The sequence below is a fragment of the Zootermopsis nevadensis genome, unplaced genomic scaffold (genome assembly GCF_977971745.1).
Source record: "Zootermopsis nevadensis isolate Lab colony 2312 unplaced genomic scaffold, Znev_1.0 Znev_ptg000050l, whole genome shotgun sequence".
In the NCBI taxonomy this organism is placed as follows: domain Eukaryota; kingdom Metazoa; phylum Arthropoda; class Insecta; order Blattodea; family Termopsidae; genus Zootermopsis; species Zootermopsis nevadensis.
In genome coordinates this window covers 5,418,094-5,437,668 of record NW_028259182.1, presented here as the reverse complement: position 1 = coordinate 5,437,668, position 19,575 = coordinate 5,418,094, and the positions used below count along the sequence as shown (strand labels likewise).

General features: G+C 37.9%; 3 protein-coding genes across 8 annotated transcripts in view; all 3 read left to right on the top strand.

Annotated features, from left to right (window-relative positions):
- Positions 1 to 262: 262 nt before the first annotated feature.
- On the top strand, positions 263 to 4,305 carry LOC110833502 (mediator complex subunit 11). Its single transcript, XM_022071650.2, has 5 exons — positions 263 to 509; positions 749 to 963; positions 2,217 to 2,337; positions 2,504 to 2,778; positions 4,233 to 4,305. Exons 1-5 carry the CDS (start codon positions 464 to 466, stop codon positions 4,251 to 4,253), a joined length of 678 nt encoding a protein of 225 aa, XP_021927342.2. The 5' UTR covers positions 263 to 463; the 3' UTR covers positions 4,254 to 4,305.
- MED11 (mediator complex subunit 11) lies at positions 4,086 to 7,978 on the top strand. The gene is made up of 3 exons (XM_022071651.2): positions 4,086 to 4,331; positions 5,241 to 5,381; positions 6,887 to 7,978. The coding sequence occupies exons 1-3, from the start codon at positions 4,256 to 4,258 to the stop codon at positions 7,108 to 7,110; spliced, it is 441 nt and encodes a 146-aa protein (XP_021927343.1). The 5' UTR covers positions 4,086 to 4,255; the 3' UTR covers positions 7,111 to 7,978.
- Positions 7,979 to 9,212: 1,234 nt separating this feature from the next.
- The window catches only part of LOC110833484 (Eps15 homology domain containing protein-binding protein 1), a 30,656-nt gene continuing 20,293 nt past the window's right edge, over positions 9,213 to 19,575 (top strand). For 2 of the 6 annotated variants that reach the window (XM_087360907.1, XM_087360902.1), the window contains exons 1-12: positions 9,603 to 10,240; positions 10,491 to 10,649; positions 11,060 to 11,267; positions 12,452 to 12,633; positions 13,855 to 13,952; positions 14,141 to 14,242; positions 14,481 to 14,697; positions 14,817 to 14,880; positions 15,204 to 15,394; positions 16,092 to 16,267; positions 16,846 to 17,029; positions 17,401 to 17,659. In XM_087360907.1, the coding sequence (XP_087217033.1) occupies positions 10,546 to 10,649; positions 11,060 to 11,267; positions 12,452 to 12,633; positions 13,855 to 13,952; positions 14,141 to 14,242; positions 14,481 to 14,697; positions 14,817 to 14,880; positions 15,204 to 15,394; positions 16,092 to 16,267; positions 16,846 to 17,029; positions 17,401 to 17,659 (1,785 nt within the window). In that variant the 5' untranslated portion in view covers positions 9,603 to 10,240; positions 10,491 to 10,545. Of the gene's footprint in view, positions 9,233 to 9,602; positions 10,241 to 10,490; positions 10,650 to 11,059; positions 11,268 to 12,451; positions 12,634 to 13,854; positions 13,953 to 14,140; positions 14,243 to 14,480; positions 14,698 to 14,816; positions 14,881 to 15,203; positions 15,395 to 16,091; positions 16,268 to 16,845; positions 17,030 to 17,400; positions 17,660 to 19,575 lie in introns of those variants that run through there. The other 4 variants (XM_087360904.1, XM_087360905.1, XM_087360903.1 and 1 more) reach the window with 4 other exon arrangements.

The window sequence follows — 19,575 nt, the reverse complement described above, 5'->3', positions numbered from 1 at the left end:
TATTATCTTCAATGTCATCCATCTTGTTACGAAAGCGGATTGTTGACGGCAGTAATGTAACACAACAATGCCGAGTAAACAGATGACGTTTCCTAGGTAACATAACAATGCACGCAAGCTGACTATTGTTGTCGGTCAATATTTACACATTGTTGATATGGATTTTACACGTTTTCCTAGGTAACAACAATGCCGAGTAAACACGACGTTCCATAGGTAACCATTGTTGTCGATTTGTTGATATGGATCTTATACATCTTCGTTACACTTTTTGCCGAATGACCCTTCCGTATAGACGTATTTATGTCCAAAACAAACAAAGTCTGTTTACGTCAAGGCGGGTTTGGGAGAGTATCTGTGGAGTAATAATATATAACAACATCCCGAATTCCATTGTTATAAAATCTGATGTAGCTAACAAGTCGTTGCTAAGCAGTGTACAAACAGAACTTTGAGAGGAAGGATGGCGTTTGGGAAGTCCAGTGCTCCAAGGTTTCAGCAAATTCTTAGTAAGTATATTAATATGGGAAGATCTCTGGGTTGTTGCGCTGTGTAGTATGGTAGATGTTTACCAACGTTTCGGAGGTCATACTGCCTGATGACGGAGGCAGTATGACCTCTGAAACGTTGGTAAACTTCTACCATACTTCACAGCACAACAACGCAGAAGACAGAAATCTTCATACTCACTGCTGTGAAAACCTCAAATCTTCCATGATCTGAAATGCTTTCTGTGGTTGTTGTTTAGGCCGTGCGCCCTCTCCAACGAGGTACTCGCCACAGAATGATGGCAAAGTGAAGGGATTTGTCCAGTATGACAAGCAGACAAGTGCCCGGTTTCATTCGGGGCACTGCCACACCCAAGGCAAAGTGAAGGGATTTGTCCAGTATGACAAGCAGATAAGTGCCCAGTTTCATTCGGGGCAATGTCACACCCAAGGCAAAGTTGGAGGAATGTCCAAGGTAACTTTTCTTGTATGATTAACTCCAAAGGGTAGAGTAATTCTTGAAAAGATGATACGTGCTCAGTTGATCAAGAACCCCAAGGTTCATTTCAGTGTTTACAAGGGCATGCCATTTAACCTTGCCCTTAGCCATATAAATCCAGTCCACATCCTCGCACCCTATTTCTTTAAGACCCATTTCAATATTATGCTCCCATTTATGCCTAGGTCTTGCAAGTGGACTTGTCCCTCTAAGATTTCCTCATGTGCACCCTATGCGCGCTACGGTCTCGCCTTCCTTGATTCAGTCGCATTTCCTTCGTTGCCTTTGTGAATACTGTGCTTTCTTTGTGCAATGCGCACAAAATGTTAACTTGTCTGTCTGCCCAGTACGGCAAACACAGTATTTAGCTGAGCCATTGATCTAGGGACCTTGTTATCGGAGCAAGACTTTAAAGAGAGTGTTTAATATGAATGCATCATGGAGTGGTAATATCTGCTCCTCATTGTCTGAAAACTGCTGCTGAATGACTTTTGATTAAATTTATGCCTGGCAGTCTACACCAAAAGTTGTTGGGAAAATGTAGTTTTGGATTGAATCTGTCTTGCAGGCGTGTAGACTGTGTTACATTTTCTTAATTTTCTGTTACTTCGTCTTACTTAATTCTTAGTTAATGTGTCTGCACTTATTCTCAAAGTTCCAGGGACTAATTCAAGGCCAAATTGACTGTAACATCCGCTTGTAAACTGTCTTTTTGCCAGGGCACAGAAAGAAGTCCTGCCGTTAGCGAGCAGCTGATGAATTTGTGTGTTATGTTTAAAAAGTTCTGGTTAGAATGAACCAGTTGAACAACTGGTTCATCAGCTGTGTTTTGTATGACAGAGTGAGGTTAAGACAAACTTATCCGTTTTAATTACCATTTGTAGACGTAATCTTGGACGTAAAAGGAAATATAAAACATAGATTTGGTTACACAGGTTGGAAAAAGGGGTACCCATAGATGAGGCTTTTCTGCTAGGTCGTATGGTGTACACACACCAGGCATGTCTAAACTGGCCCACTTGCTTAGAGATATTTGAATTACTTAATAAATGTAGTGTACGCATGTGGCATGGATTTCTGACTTGTGGTCGCAGGGGGTTTATATATTCTTTCTTTCCAGGAAGTAGTCCCTAGCTGTGTTAAAGGGGAACTTGCCTGAAAAAAGTACCAGTCCCTTATGATATCAGGTAACTGTGTTTTTCTATTTTGTGTGACTTTATTTCTTTCAGGCAAATGGTACGTATTGCCTGGAATCAAATAAAGAAAGCAGTGGAAAGCAGAGAGAATTGAGAACACGTGATACCACATCTTCTTTGCGCAAGACATCAAGAAGCAGAAATCATGGGAATGGTGTGGCCTCTGTTAATTCCATAAGATTAACGTTTATATCAGTATCATTTTCCTTTGTGATTAAAATGTTTCCATACTAAACCACTGTTCTTGTGTCATGCATTCTTCACCATGCGATCATGAATTTTGGCTGTCCCTTTACTTATTCTGTTATGTTTGTATGCAGAATCAAAATACAAGAAGCAAGAAGCTCAGCTCTCGACTGAACTGCGTGCTCTTGAGACGCTGCTGAAATCAGCTGAGGACCACAAGGACGTGGCAGAGGACAAAGCCGAATTACCAATTCCGTTAGGTTTGTATGCAGAATCAAAAAACGAGAGGCTACTAGCTCAGCTCTCGACTGAACTGCGTGCTCTTGAGACGCTGCTAAAATCAGCTGAGGACTACATGGATGAGGCAGAGGATGAAGCCGAATTGATGGAGAAAGATGTCAAAGCAGTTGTAAGTAATAAGTGCAGATCCAAAGGTTTTGTTGTCTTGGGTACAACTCCTTGTGATTGCAGAATTTACCACTTAAATGTAAAAGGTAAAAGAGACAAGAATTTGTGGTCTTTGTGGCTAAGTACCACACCATGACGACAGGGAGACTGGAGGTGAAGCTTCCACACTTTATTAAGTTTGGTGCTGCCTGAGGGTGACCAGTCACTTCCACTGTCAGGTCACTTACCCCAGAAAAAACCTGGTATCTGCTGGACAGGATGCTGGGTGATGAACTGCTTAAAAAACTGGTTTCCTCCCAGGCCCTCCTGATCGGTCATTCATGATCATTCCTGTGAAAGTAACCATAAGCATTATAGTGAACTTCTGTTGTCTTGCATTTGGCTTTAAATTCAGGAAGCCTGGGGCTTTATACTTATTCTGGAGGTCAGCTACATCCTTGTTTGTTTGTTTGTTATTTTCTACCCATTTATTCTCAGTCTGTAAAAGCAAATGAGGGCTAGATCCTTAAAATAAGTAATTTCTGATTTAGGCTGTCATTAACAGTCTTGGATCCATTTCCCTTGATATTGTCATTTTATTAACCTTCAAATCACATGTGTCCGTCAGAGTTACTTAGCTCCGTTCCCAGAGGTTGCCTCGCCATTACTGAGTATGCATTTTTTAGTCTTTTACCACAAGTACATGAACAGCACCCTCTACCTACCTCAATTAGACTACTTTGAAATTGGGTGACCTATATAAACCGTGAAGTCTTTTATTATGTTGCATCTCCTATTCCCCACTTACGTTATCCCTCATGGGTCCAGGTATTTTACTGGACGCTTTCTTCTCAACACATATAACAGTCTTATCACAAAATAAGAGGCCACATTTCACAATTGCACAAAACAGCAGACAAAAGTGAAAGTGAAGGACACTAGTTACAAAGTGGAATACAAATACCTGTTATCAAAACATATTTTCCATTGACACTTAAGTATTATTTTTTGATGACCTCACTAATCCTCAGTCATGAATATTAACCTGTTTTATGGCTCAGTAGACCTGACTAAAGAATTTATGGTTTGATATGGATGAACTTACTTTTACCCAGAAGACGGGACAAGTTCGTCTACGATACAGTAAAAGTAAAAGTAAATCATTACCAGGGAAATGAATGAAAAATTGTTGGAGGTTGAAGAGAAGTTAACTTTCTTACCGATTGGGTAACTGCGTATGTCAATTTGACGAAAATATTGTAAATGAAGTATAGGTGGCTGTACGGCACTTCATTTCTAACCAACGGAAGTTTTATTATTTTATTTTATTACCTGTCTAAAAGGGGGTATAATCTTTGATTGGTGACAAATCGCGTTATTGCAGGTCAAGGAATGTTGTTAAGAGGAGTTTAACTTATTTTGTTTATTTGAAGTTAGTTGAAAGGCTTCTAAACATTGTTCACTTGTTATATACAGGACATTATTACGATACTGTGACAATGACAGCCCCAATGGAGAGAATTCAAATTTTAGACGCCATCGAAAAAGACATTATAACGTGCCTGCAGAGTGCAGGTATGATATATTAAAACAACTTTGTGGTGGTAGTTCTAGTCTCTTCTAGAACTTGCATTACCAGTATTCGTTGAAGTCATCAAAATCCATCCGTGTTCGTTGTATTGAAGAATTTACAGGAGAAGACACCTTCGAACTTTTGTGTCTGTAAACAACTGCAAAGCTCAAATGAATTTAGTTCTTTAGCTCGTCATTTGCAAACCGCGAGAAAGATTTGCGATTTTTTGTCATCTGATAAATTGTTCTAACAAATGACACCTCACGTTACGTTAGTTGTGTAGGTGCAGTAAGAACTAGTGATTAAAAATTGGATACAAATTTATCTTCAAATTTACAGGTTCATATATCCCCAAATGGAAAAGAACATTTTATATCTGTTGCATGTTTATTAGATTTTATATGAAGTACAAAACTTATTTTACTGTAAAGCGAAATTGACATTTATTTGCAGGCTGGATACAGATTTCCCACAGGTGATTCTGAACTTTGCTTAAACAAGTTAGAAAACAGTATAAATTATCTTTGTAAACTTACAGTATTAGGAAAAATGTAGACTACTTCAAATTGCATTTCATGTGTGAAGAAACACACATTTATAACCTGCATTGTTGAATTAGTCCTTTCATTTTTATGTGCATAATTCCAGAATTTCTGCACCACCAAAAATAGAGCTCTGTTTTAAATTTGGTTTTTGAGTAGTCATTCGACAGTGTTTTATAAGTACAAGATATACTAAAGGGAGAGTTTATGAATACTGTAATATTTTGCAGTAACTGGAGGATCCAGTGTAACTGCTTCAACAAAATTTTGTGATCCTTGTGTGTTCCAAACTGAGTAGTGTATTGTGAATATGTTTGGTATTTCACAGTGAATATAAGTCTGAAGTGATATTGTTATTATTTATTTTAGGTCAAGCACTTATTGAATTAAGCAAAGAGAAGTCCAGTTTAAAACAAGCAGAAAGCCAGACTCATCAGTTTCTCAAGACTTTAGGTCACGTTGAATCGAAACTTACAGAACAGATAAACTATCTAACACAAGTTTCAACTGGTAAGAACTGTAACATATTTCTTTGTTTTGGATGAGTGTAAAGTAGATACTGGGAAGTGCAATACCAGGTTTGAGATGAATGATGTAACTGACAGTTAACTCTGTTGCAGATAAATTTTTTAAACTCTCTTTTGTGCTTAGTGGCCGTTTATTATTTTGAATTTTTGTACGTTACTGATAATTTTAGTTACTTGTGTCAAGCGTCCCACTGTAAAGACAGTAGTTAATACTTAACATCATATCGTGTGTTTCGCTCTGTTTATGCAATGCTTTAACAGTTTTACTTTGTGTGTTGCACTCTGTTTTCTCATAGACTATAATTCCAAACTCTCTTTGGGGTATGGGTTTCCTACACTTATTCAACATGTTCATGTCATTTATTTCTCCTCTCCAAAATTCTATCTGTAATATAATTGTTCTGATCTTGGATGGACACCTCTATACTACTGATGTCATAAAATGCAAATATGTTTGTCCTTAGCTGTAACAGTTTTATAACCATTGTTCGCACCCTCTAAGTATGACCAAAAAAGATCAAAAGTGGGTAATGTGAGGTTCTGGCTGTGAGCTGAATGTGGAAGGACCTCAAACCCAAATTGTGCAAATGTGTCACGTGGGGGTTATCATAATGCAGGATAATTACACCTCGTGTCAGTCTCCGATGTATGGCCCATACTGTTACCTTCAGCATGCTTGCTCCATGGTTCATTAAGAATTGTGAAGCTGATAATTAAGAACTATTTCCAAATTCTAGCTGTGCTTATTATTTATGTAGCATTTTTGATTCTAACTAAAATTTTGTCAACACAAAACTACTGGTATGAATAAACTGTGTTGATAGGGACTATCAAGGGGTGGATTTTGGAACTGAATTTAGCAGGTCCAGCTGTGTGAGATGACTTGAGACATGTATTTTATTTCTTTAAGCATCTGAGTTTAATTCTGTCACTTCTGTGGCGATCTTCAGCATGCACTGTGGAAGAGAGAGCAACAAGATGACGAAGCTTATTAATTAAATAATTCCAAAATAGTAGTTGAGATGTGTAAATTTACATTTTAGAGCATGGGTGATTCAGTGACTGTAATGAGGTACAAGGACTCTGTCCCCAAAAAAAAAAACCCAAGTCTTGTCACAAAGTATATTTTGTCTTATGATAAACAGTCGTAGACATGAAACCCACCTGCACTTCTCAAGGTTGCCAGATGATATGAACATTGTCTGTAATGCTGGAGACAGCTGATAATGTCAATTTCTTGGTCTCTGTTGCTTCTGATATCCTGTTGTTTATACTGTTAAATAATACTTCTAAAATTTCTTGTTTATTTGATGATCTTCTTGTGTTCCACACATCACAGTATTGACAGTCTACGTGTTTCACCATTTCATTCACCTTTGATTTACCCATATTTCCTCCGTTTATTGACACATCTCAAATAGTAATACATAAGTTATACATAGCAGTTCTGTGAGTATTTGTTTCTAATCCACTTTTACATTTCTGTAGGTCAGCCTCATGAGGGCTCTGGTTATGCATCACAAAAGGTTCTCCAGATGGCGTGGCACCGATTGGAGCACGCACGGAGCAGAGTCAATGAACTGGAGCGAATTAAGAATAAACATTTACAGGGAAGGGCCTTGTTGCGCCCCCAGCCACAGCAAATTAACCAGAACCAGCAAAATGGCTTACAGGCAGTAGCAAATGCTCACGGTTCAGGCACTACCGGCTGAAACGTCAGAACCTAATAAGTAATAGAATCAAAGAACAATCTGACACAGACTTGAAGGAGTGAAGTGTTACAGAGTATTCGGTGATCAGACAGATGCCATTCTCTGAAAATTTCATCTTCGCTGCTGTGAAATCCTTGTGTCTCAACATTTCATCAGTTATCCATCCATATATATATATAATTTAATTTATCTCTAAATGCTATTGACAATGGTGTTGAATTACCAATTCCAATTTTTTGGGCCCTCAAAAAACTACTATGTTTCAGGAGATGACTCTTCCCCTATCCTCAGGTGAACCTACAGAATTTGACCTGTTACAAGGAGCTAATCTCGATCTGTGGATATCTTTGAACATCTGGATTATATAGGCTATCGAGCCCTCAGTGTCTGCAGTTTTAATGGGCCCAGCTGTGTAGGTTGAACTGAGGATGGCGGAAGAGCAATCTCCCAAAACGTTGTGGTTTTTTGAGGAAGCATGATGATTGGTGAAAACCAAAAATTGGAATTGGCGATATATAATTTTACTTAGTAAAAGATCAGTTTTAAGAATAGATTCTGTAAGGTCATTAGTGGTATAAGATGCGTGCTGTGCTGACATCATTGGAATTCTGTATGTTAATGAGCATTTTCAAAGTAAGTCTGCTCGTATCATTGCAAAAATAAATGTGTATAAATTTTGTAAAGCACTAATATCCTTTTTGTTGTTGATAGACTCCCATCTTGAAAACGTCATGGTTTTTATTGATTTTATTTAATCTTGGACAATGGATAATGTCCAGAAAACAATTTGCTTAATCCATACTTCATTGTAGATTGAAAATAGGCACAATAAACTGATTTGAGTGTGTTAGTGTTGCTAATAGTGTAACTTGCCTACTGTATATGTATGGATATAATGTAACATCTGTGTCCTGTGTTTTGAATTGTATTTGTCTGCATATTTTGTGTCCTTATAACTTATTCCACATCCCATTTCTATTCTGACTTTAGGGCCCATGCAGTGTATAGCTATACCAAATCCATCAGTGAGGTGATGTAGTATACCTGGTGATATTACAAACAGATCTTTACCCATAAAATCTCCCTTTGCCTTTAAACTGGTTGTAAAACTTGGCTGTGTCATGGAACGTTTGGTTTACTACTTTGTATGTTATTCACTGTTTGTCTCTAATTCTTCAACCTGCTTCATCTGTGATTTCCTCCCTTGCATTTTCCTGTTCCTTTCCAATATCTCACACAATATGGTGGTAGGATGGATGGTGTTTTCCTACCATTGTTTGAAATCAGCCTTCAAGCAAGTTGGTTCTGGGCTTTTGATCAGTCATAATGGAGCAACAGCTTGCCTTGTGCTGGTCTGATCCCCCCTCTCACTTTAGTACTTTCCAAAATTCTCTGCCATATCAACACATTCATGAGGAAGAATATACAACATCGTAACAATGACTGAGGCATAACTACAATAGGAATAATAGCTTTGTTCAAAAACTGATGTACTGAGATTTTGATTTCTCAATTAATAGGATCTGCACATATTGTTTGGAGTACATCTCTCTATCATATGAACCTATAGATTCTTTGTCCAGGATGCAAAGAAGAAAAGCCTTGTTGAAACAAAAGAGAAAATGCGTTGGTAAGCAATTATTAAACCCAGTTCAAAGTCAACGATAATGGAAGTGCTTGGAAGTTGGTAATTTATTTAACAGCATTTATATGTTCTGTTTACCTTGTACTTGGTTAAGTTCGTGCTTTTTTCATTATTCAATTTCGGTTTTTAGTATGGCACTAATTTTTATTGCATTAGTACTTTGGTTAGGATTTTATGCACTCAATTTTTGACGTAAATATGTCTATACGGAAGGGACTTTCGGCAAAAAAGCGTAACGAAGTTGTGCAAGATCCATATCGGCAATGTGTAAATATGGACCGACAACAATGTTCAGCTTTTATATGAACTGCGTGCATTGTTATGTTATCTAAGAAACTAATTGTTTCGTCACCTGTTTAGTCGACATTGTTGTGTTATATTACTGCCGTCAACAATCCGCTTTCGTTATTGCGGTAAGAGCTGAGCTATGAATCGTTTGCAGAAGAAGTGCGTCGTAGACTAGATAATTTTGTGCTGGTAAAAACGTTTTAGAATATCACAAGTACTTATCTTATATAAGAATTATTCATTAAATTTCATTACAGAGACGTATTTACGTCAGATTCTCCGGAACCGTGGTTCCACTGTCAACTTTTTATGTGACGTTACATTACTAATTGGGTTAGGATTTGTTTTATGGTATGTCAGTATATGGTCTTATACAATACATGGATCACCTATCAGTAAACAAGTATTTCAGACATCCCAATGACAACAGTATGTTATCTGTTGTACCCTCATACTTTCCATCGGACCGGTGCAAACCAATACACGTGTGAAACGATTTAGGTTACAATGTAGGCACTGAAGAAAATCCATCGTAGGTGGTAGTTACCTATGCGTGAACTTACAGTAAGCAAGTTGACGAGGACGAAGTTCCTGTAGATTAAATGGCATGTACTTAAAATGGCTGTAGATGACCTGACACACACCCAACTTTGAATATGATCGTGACATCCTGGAAGGATGTTGGTATTAATCCATGCCTAGAGGGGTTTGACACCAAGACAGTCAGGCACATTTTGTAACACTGCATGGCCAACATAGGCAGCTGATGAACAGTCTTTGATCTATTTTCAGTTCAGAGTGGGCCATGGCTGATCAGAATGCAAGGACATTTATTTTCTGGCATAAGAAAAAGGAATAAAATAGTATTAATAAAAACAACGATGGACGTATAATTTTGTGTGGTGTAATTTGTTTATTGCATCAGTTGAATTCAGCGTATGAAAGTTTCTCGTGTCATCAGTACGCAGAAAACGGATAATGTGTGATTGAAATTGTGATACTGGGTGTCCTCTGAAGGCCTTTAATTCAGGAAGGACAAGTTACTGAATTTGTTAGTCATTTAATATTAAGTGTTGACTCATGCATGCAGCTGGGCACATTAATTCCAGCTAGTAGGTTACGTCTTATTATTGTGAATAGCAGAAGTGCCAATTTGCAAATTGGGCACATAATGCGTATGTTAAAACGACTACTGAGGTAATTTAATTCACATTTCGAAGGATAGAATATATAGACTTGTGGATTATGATAGAAATTAATAAGAATGAATAATTTGTAGAAACTGGTGAGACAGGGTTTATAATGCTGGTCTTGCAAGTTTTGAGTTAGAAACAAACAGTTTTGATTGTGGTTGATAATGTTGAACATACTTATATTTACATTATATAATTTGAATTTGAAGAATATATGCATTTCTGTTTTTCATTGATTGTATTTTGACATTTAGGTTTATTCTTTTGCTGTCTGCCTCATGAAGAATCACAGTCAGGCATAATTTAACAATGACCTCTGTGTGGAAACGCCTTCAGAGGGTTAATAAGCATGCTGCCAAATTCCAGTTTACAGTTTCTTATCATCAGGTGACATTAGAGACTACATCAAAATGGTAAATCCTGTTGTCTTTTTGTAGGAGAATAAAGAAATGTCTTTATACTTCAGAATATTTCTGTTTGTGGTAATCATTTAGTTGCTAGTTTTAGGGCAATAGGCCCTATCCTTAAGCTAAATAGTGTAGGTAGTAGGCATAAAAATATTTCATGGAAAGATTTATGATTAAATTATAATTAAGTGTAGTGATGTTTGTACATTGTAACATTTGTTTATGTTAAGCATTAGACTTTCTTCTACCTCAAACTAAAATTACTCTCTTTGTTTATTCATTTTCTGTCATTCCGTATGCAGTATAATGTTAATATTTAATTACTGAACAATATTGCGTCAGTATTTAAGCATACATTGAATTACTGTCTTGTTTGTGTCATTATTCTAAATTGGTTGAAATAATTTCTCTTATAGGAAGCCTAATAAATTGAGTGTTGTGTGGACTAGACGTAGTCGAAGGGCCACATCAGAGCCATTACCATGGGAACCAACCATGAAAGATCCCTTGAGAGGAGTTGTGGTGTGGGCAGTGCCAGAGAACAAAGAGGTGTCAGTCACTTTATTCAAAGATCCTAGGACGCAGACAATGGAAGACAAAGAGTGGACATTTGTTATTGAAGATGTAAGGATTTAGTTTTTTGTGATATTTCTTAAACTAAAACGAAGGAAATTCTGAAGGTTGGAAGTTACTTCAGATACAAAGAACCATGTAACTAAAAGATGTTTCTGCAGGATTGAAAGATATTTTTGTTTTGAACCAATGAATAACAATATGTAAAATTTATCTCTGATAATTTGATGCTATTTACAGATCTTATGCCTGTGTTATTAAATAATAATTATTGTTTAATAACAGTGTAAATAGCTGACTGTCTCATTTGAGCAGAGTCCTTCTTGAACGCTAATAGTTGCTCCATTAATCAATAAATTCCCTCCCTTTTATGGAACCCAAAAGTTCATTACTGGGTTTGCAAGATAAGCCATCGGTCCCCATCTTGAGTCATATGATTGTATATTACACCCTTCCATCCTAAAATTGATTTTAATATTATCCTCCCACATTTGTCTAAGCATTCACGTTTTCTGGCAAATTTTGTATGAATTTGCGATTGTTCCCATCCTTGCTACTTGTTTTGCCTGTTTGATGAACAATATCAATTTATGATGGACTTTTTTGCCAGATTTCTGTAACTTCTACCCTTCTGGGCCAAAATATTCTTCTCAACACTCAATTCTCAAACGTGCTCAACGTATCCCCCTTTCTGTGAGAGACCAAATTTTGCCCTGATGCAGAACTGTGCTGATTATTGGATTGCGGTTGTCTGGGTTGTGATACCTTGTAGTCTTGTAGGTGGTTACTCGTGTTTTCGAAGAGCATGCCGCTTCCATCTTCAAGATAGAAGTTTGACTCTGAAGATTCAGTCTTATACCCAGAAGATGGAAGCATTATGTTCCTCTGAATTGTTGATAATCACCTACAATATTACGTAGCGTTATACTATAGAATATCAGAAGCCATATTTTCACTGCTGTGAATACATGAACCTCGGGTAACTTTGTCTTTTGGATTGTGGTAACATTTGGTCTGGTAGGTGATTATTAGCATTTCAGAGGAACATATCACCTCCATTTTCAGGGTGGAAATGGAGCCAGAGGACTGTAATTGACATCATCATCACTGGGAGAAGCACAGATCTCGTGTATTGATATTTTATAAAATTCTCAGTGTTGCGATTTTGTGGGAGAGGATAATTTGTACGTGTCAGTCTCTAGTATAATATTGACATTTAATTTGTTCTGGTTTAGGTGTCACTTAATGGTAAAAGAAGACAAGTAGCTGCAACAAACATAAACATGCAGAAATATGCTAGTGTCGAGTCAACGCAACATCAGCTGACTCTTACCTTTAAGCCTACTACTAAGAAGATAGTTGGGGCTACAATGGATTGTACTTTGTCCTGTGTCCTGTTAAGAGAAGGCAAGGCAACGTGAGTAATGTTTTTGCTTTGACGTTCATCGTACAAGAATAGGGGTTTTAACTCCCCCAGTGGGGCTGCTGGCTGAACTTCAACTTTGAGGGCTGGAGGTTTAGTTATGTAAAACTGTGACACGTGTTGTACGGACAATAAAGGTTAAATTGGGGTTGCAGATATTGAAACTCAAGTCAATTGAATACTTCTGATTTGAAGCACTGTGTAATTCACTCGGTAGTGCAATAAAATTTGAGATTATGTTTGAATAATCCTCAAATTTGGGTGTGCACTATATGGTTTCAGTTGTTTGTGTAATGAAATGTCATTGAAATTTGTTCAATTCAGCCAAATATATTTCATTACTTCTGCGTCGAGATATGTAAAGATATTGTACTGGATTATCGGTGATTGCATGAGATTTCTGTAAAATTTGGATTTATTCACTTGCACTTACACTTAATTATTTATCTTAATATCAGTTCTGTTGCTCTTCAAATGTCGCGTGTTGGAACAGTTCTATTCATCGCATATCACCAGAGCCTCTGTCTTTGTCTGTCTCTCAGCTTGGCTTGTATCCAAGTACTACTTCCAGCGCCATCTCATTCACTTGATTGCTCAGGACTTGACACTCCTCCCCATTCCTCTGGCCAATGTACACACCCAGAGCAAACTGCCTTCCAGTTCTGGATCTTCTGAAACTAGCGTAATGAGGCTTAAGCTGTTGGGTCCATACTTGGCCTTTCCGGAATGTACTACATCTGTGCTGGGATGGGACTTCACTGCTATTGAAACCTCAGATCTCATAATATTATTATTTATTTGTAGTGTTCTGTCTGACGACAGGTCCATATGAACAGGATCCTTCCATCCTTTTCTCGGACTGGGACCTGTTCATATACGTTCTTGGCAGATGATCCAGAAGTGGTTTGCCATTGCCTTCTTCTGTGTGTGAATGGAGTAATTGTTGGGATGCCACGGAGGAAAACTCCGTGTTGCCTAGACCACGGCCTTGCCCAACACAAGTTATAAATTCGAACCCGAGACCCCAGGATTACAAGGCCAGCGCTCTAGCCGCTAGACCACCATATTTCTTATAGTTCATTCAGCCCAGCCATGTTAATGCAAATTTGGTAGCAAAGAAGATGAATCTGTGATGAATCTGGAGCTGAAGAACATGTGTGAGAGGGCAAGTATATTCACTGATGATGTAATTACACTTTATTTTTGTATTTTCAGAGATGAAGATATGCAAAGTTTGGCAAGTCTTATGAGTGTCAATAATAATGATATTGCTCCTCTTGATGATTTTGATGATGATGATGATGATGGGGAAGGTAAATATAACTGTGTTGTGATAAATTAATTGTGATCTTATTCTTCTTCACAAATCTTCTGTGTGGACAAAAATTAATCATTCTTAAATTTGAAATATGTTTCCTCTGTTCATTTTTTCCTCAGGCTACTTCATTCTTGGTTAGCTGCTTATAGTGTTAAAAGTCTAATGCTGTTTGTTTCTTTCCAGATGGTAGTCAGAAGCTCCAAGAAGTGTTAGATTTAACAACACAAATTGACTTATTAACAAACAGCCTGAGTGGCTCTGAAATTGCAAGTACCCCTATCAGTGGTAAGTTATTTATTACCGCCGTCACCATCGCTTCCGCTCTTACTGTTCCAGAACCTCTTTTTTTCCTGTTGTCTTACTTGTTATAGTTATACTGCAGAAATATGTGAGTTTTCCTAGCAATTTAACTGATCTAATAACAGGAATTTAATGATACACGCAGAGAGTTAAGATCTGTTCTATTTATTATCATTGTATGAATTGAATCTTAAAGTTTCTAAATTATGGTAATTCTTGTCAGTTGCTAGTCTGTCTTCATACCAGAGGGACGAAGCTACACCAGTCGCGACTGAAGGCAGAAGTTTCTCAGATGCAGATACTGTAGGAAGTTGTGGTGAAGCAGTTAGCACCTCAGCAACTCGGGAGCCGTCACCAGCAGAGAAGCAAGGCGTCGTAAATGAGTGTAGGGATGGCACGCAACCTGAGGACAAGTCACACAGTTTAGCAGCAACATCAGTGTAATTATTATTCATTCTTTAATCTGTTATATAGAAGTATGCATTAATACATCAGTTTATCAGTATTTTATATACAATTTTATTTGTACTTATACATTCTGTTTTGGTGTTTGCTGCAGTGCTTCTGAAGAAGAGGATTATCGTAATGTGCGTCTCACATTACAACCTCTTAATTTGCAACAGGTAAGTTACAGGTATCTAAATTATAAGTCTGTTTTTGCATTCCCTTTTTTATGTTCAGCCAAATATTTCCTGCGATAGTACGTGGATGGCTCAGAAGCCAATATTACAAATGAAAAGCAAATGGGTTTATTAATTTAGCACTATGAAAAAACATCTAAGGTAAGTATGGAATGTGTTTTATGAAGAATGTTGCTTAATTTGTTATAACATAGTATTTTTTACTAGCATAAGTGTTTCCTGGAGTAGAGAAAGAACATGTTATACTTTAAAAACAAAAGGAATCAGAATTTCTTAGTCTTATCTATTGGTTTCTGAACTGTCAGTGTATTCTACCCTCTCAGGGAGATGAGAGATCACCACGTGTGAAGGAAACTACTCCTGGGCAGGATTTGCTGGAGTGGTGCAAGGAAATCACTCGCGAGTATCAAGGAGTCAAGGTGACGAACCTTACCACCTCCTGGAGGAATGGCATGGCTTTCTGCGCAGTGATACATCACTTCCGGCCAGATCTTGTGTAAGCTTGTGTAGACATTTACACACCTGGGTCAGTTTAATTCTGTATAAGATTGAGGTCACTTTTATAACTCTTAACTTCTGATTTGCAGTCTCCTCCTCCCCACAAGAAGTAAAGAGCGTGAAAGCTCGTGCATACTCCTGTGAACCGTCTTTTCAGTCATTGCTACCATTTCCATTTCAATATCACTTTCTATGTTTCTCATCTTTTCTTTCTTCCTTGCTTCCATTGTCAGCATAGCTCAGTCAGTATAGTGACTGGCTACAGACTTGACTACCGGGGTTCGATCCCTGATGGGGGCAGAGGATCTTTCCTCTAGCCTCTGCGTCGAGACCGATTCTAGGGCCCACCTAGCCTCCTATCCATTGGGTTCCGGGGTTCTTTTCCGGGGTTAAAGTGCGGCCAGTGCGTGATGCTGATGACTCCCCCCGCCCAGTGCTGAGGTCAAGAACGAGTAGGAGCTATACCACCTCTCCGCCCAAGTGCCTATATGGTGTAAAGTGGGACAGCTTTACAGTTTATTTACTTCTGGTCTAATTTTATCACGTATTACTAACAATCTGTGGAAGTTTATGCAAAAGGAAATGTATGCAAGAAGCATGACAGAAATTCTGTTAGACTACTGTAATAGAAGAATTCTCTTTTAATAAATTGTGAGTGTGCCCCTATTAATAAGGGCTCTGTCATTTGTATATAGGGAATTTGATTCTCTATCTCCACATGAAGTGAAAGGAAACTGCAAGAAGGCGTTTGATGCTGGAGAAGCTCTAGGTATACCTAGGGTAATAGAGCCTGCTGATATGGACGTCTTGACGGTACCAGACAAGTTGGCTGTTATGACATATTTGTATCAACTGAGGGCTCATTTCACAGGTGAGATAAAAGTAGACAAGTAAGTAAAGCAGCCACACATAACATTCATTTATAAGTATAAATTAAGTTATGCATTATCAGTAATAGACTGTCCTATGTAAGTAAAACAGTACGAAGGCTTGTGGATGAATCCATCCTTTCTTTCAAGCACACCCACTGTATGTGGTAAACATATCTTCACCTCAGATAGTCACATAATTTATGGAGAAGAATGTTTTGAGGCAGTACCACCACATGACAAACACCTCAAATACAAGAGTGGTAAAAGAACTGTAACATGTCCAAATGTACGTGATCTGAAAATGTGTGATTCAGTTGACCACAAATTAATTTGCATGATTAGTATAGGACTTCATATCGATCGGCCAAAAATGATAGAAAGATGATGACTTTTGCTCAGTTGTAAACCACGTTAATCGTGTTTAGTTTTTTGGTGAATGAGTTGTAGTCTCCTACAACTCATTAGGCTAAATATTTGGGATTCTAGTATTCCTTTCGGGCAGGAGTGTTATTGTATTGCAAATCGATTAAGTATGTCATTAAAGAGCTGAAGCAATTGTAATATTATGTATTTGAAGGTCATGAACTGGAAGTTCAACAGATCGGCAAGACAACGGACGAATCTTCGTATATGATTGGCCGCTTCAATACTGATACGGACACGGACGTTACCGTGCAGTTATTCGGCCAAGAAATCATGAATTTACGTAAGAGAGAAGCAGTGGAAAGGAGACAGAACAAGGGATCAGTAAGCAATAGAAGGTAATGTGCCATTACTGTTTGTGAAAATAGACCATTTATGGAGTATAGTGTCATTAAGAGTTTTCATTTTCTTGATAATCGGTGTTTTATTTTGTGGAAATCTTTGTTTACCTGTTAGAAGCTGGTCTGAGTAGTTGTTCAGTATGTGTTTTTTAAAGTTCACATCTGTTTTCTTTCTTTCTTTGTTGGAATATGTTGCTGTGTAATTGTCGGAGTTGTTATGGACCTGTTGTAAATGTGGCAAGTCGTTCATCATCATAGCTTGGAAGAATAATGAACACATTTTGTGACGTACATTGGAGTCATTTGGGCTCAGATTCTGGCTGTAAGAGTATTTCTTAGGTAAATGTGTTTCGTGTGTGTGTCTGTAGGTCTGGTTCTGCTGACTCGGGTGGGACGACAGAGAGCGACAGTAGCAAGAACAGCGTCATTACTCCAAAAGTGGCTCGGCAGAACTCGGGTCTGAGATTGAGACTGCCCCTTCCTCTTGTCAGCAATTCAGACTCTGGGGACAGCAGTGAGCGTTCACCTACGTCAGTCAAAGAAGTCAAAGACAAAATATTAGCAAGCTCTAAAAGCATTCTGGGCAAGGTGCTCTCACCTACCAAAGAGAAGTTTGCCAGAGACAAGGTAGGCATTTTGGTGCAAAAACTGCGTCAGATGCAAATGGGCACTGAGCAAACTTGTGAACTGCTCTACATATTATCACGCAGGAACGGAAGAAATTGGTTGTAATATAAGTCAGATTAAAATTGAAAGGACTCCCTCTTAGCAAAGTGATGGAATTGAGGGTCGCAGATTTAAGGGGAAGTTACTGAAGTGAGATTAAGGGAGAATGGAGACATTTTAAAAAGCTTTTAGAAAATTTGGAGTTGGTAAGTATATGAAATGCATTTGCACTAGGTTGTATTACTGCGGTAATTTAAATGTGTAGTTAAATACTTTCGAAACGTACATCGATTCTTCACTGCTTAACACTTAAGTCAATTCAGTGACTTGTATTAGAACTCTTAAAGCTCTGGCCCTGTCCATTTCCTTGTTTCCTGATTGTCTCCCAACTCTTATGCTATTTACTCCACATCCCTTTTAATTTTCTTTCCTTTTAAAGTTTATGTTTTGTACAGTCTGAATCCGACATTCATGACAGCTAAAGAAGAAAATGACTTCTCTTATAATTGCCGATTCACAAATCACTTGGTGAATTACATGTTTTTTCTAATAATAATACATTTTTGTGCAGTTTTTCAGTCTTAAATATGTTTGTATTTGTTAGTCCGAAATACAATCTTAATCTGCTTAACAGAAATATGCTTAGGAAAATGGAACTTAGACTATGATTCAGGTTGGTGTTTTACAGAGAAATTCACTTTGCCAGTTTACTGTGTCATTCCTTTTCCCCCTTCCAAGGTGTTCTGAACATTTTGTTTTGCTGTAGATCTTTATGGAAACTTTCCAACACAACTTTGAGAGAGTGGAATACTTTGTTTTGGTTGCAATGTGGCTGATGCGGTGTGGTATTGTCAGTGCAAAATATATTAGCTTGTGAGTAGTACAGCTGTCTCAGACTGTGTAAGTCTGTAACAAATGTTTCTTTCAGCACAGCACTTTCAGATTATAATCGTATTACCGCTTATAATATGTACTTTTCAGGTTTCTCTATCCACCCTGCTTTGAAGGTATGCTTTAGAATGACTGTAGATTGCTGTCTTCTGGGTTGTTGCGCTGTGTAGTCTGGTAGATGTTTGCCGACGTTTCAGAGGTCCTTACTACCAGACTACATGGTACAATAATTCAGAAGACGGCAATCTTCAGACTCACTGCCGTGAAAACCTCAGATCCTACAGAATGACTGTAGTTGTGTAATGAGCCTTGTTCTAGTGACTGGGAAATTTCTGGACCTGCTGAGCAGCTATTAGCTTCTCAGTAAGGACCATGTTGCGTGTAGTTCGTTAGTTATAATGCATAAAGTTATTTTCTGTTCTGTGTTCTTTTCTGCAGGCTAACCAGAAGTATTAAAATAATAGTTGTGAAAATTAACATTTTGTTGTGCAGATCGTGTCACTGCATTACTTACCGCAATACGACTGCCCCCTTTGAAATGCGTACTTGTGTATTGATTCAAACACATGAATGTGATGATACTGTATCATCAAACACTTGGATATTTGTACATTGCTCTCATTCTCTGAATGCGTCACTTCTTTATATTGCTAGAACGCAAGATCATTTGCTGTTGCCACACCCATAACGATGCACTATTAATTTCCAAAGCGTGTTATTAGTACAGAAGAACAACAAGTGAGTGTCAGACTAAATGAATTCTGATTTGTCAGACTTCCGTGTGGAAGTGGCTGTGTTAGCACATAGCAGTCTACATGTCTGAACATCACATTAGTGGATTCTAATTCATTCTCATTAACAGAGTTACAGATTATAAATTAGATTCATTTTGATTCACAGTCGGTACCCACTAGCGTGTTAAGGCTGTATGATTATGTAGTGAGGTGCAATCTGATTTGTTTGGAGTTGCAAGAAATGATTATAAA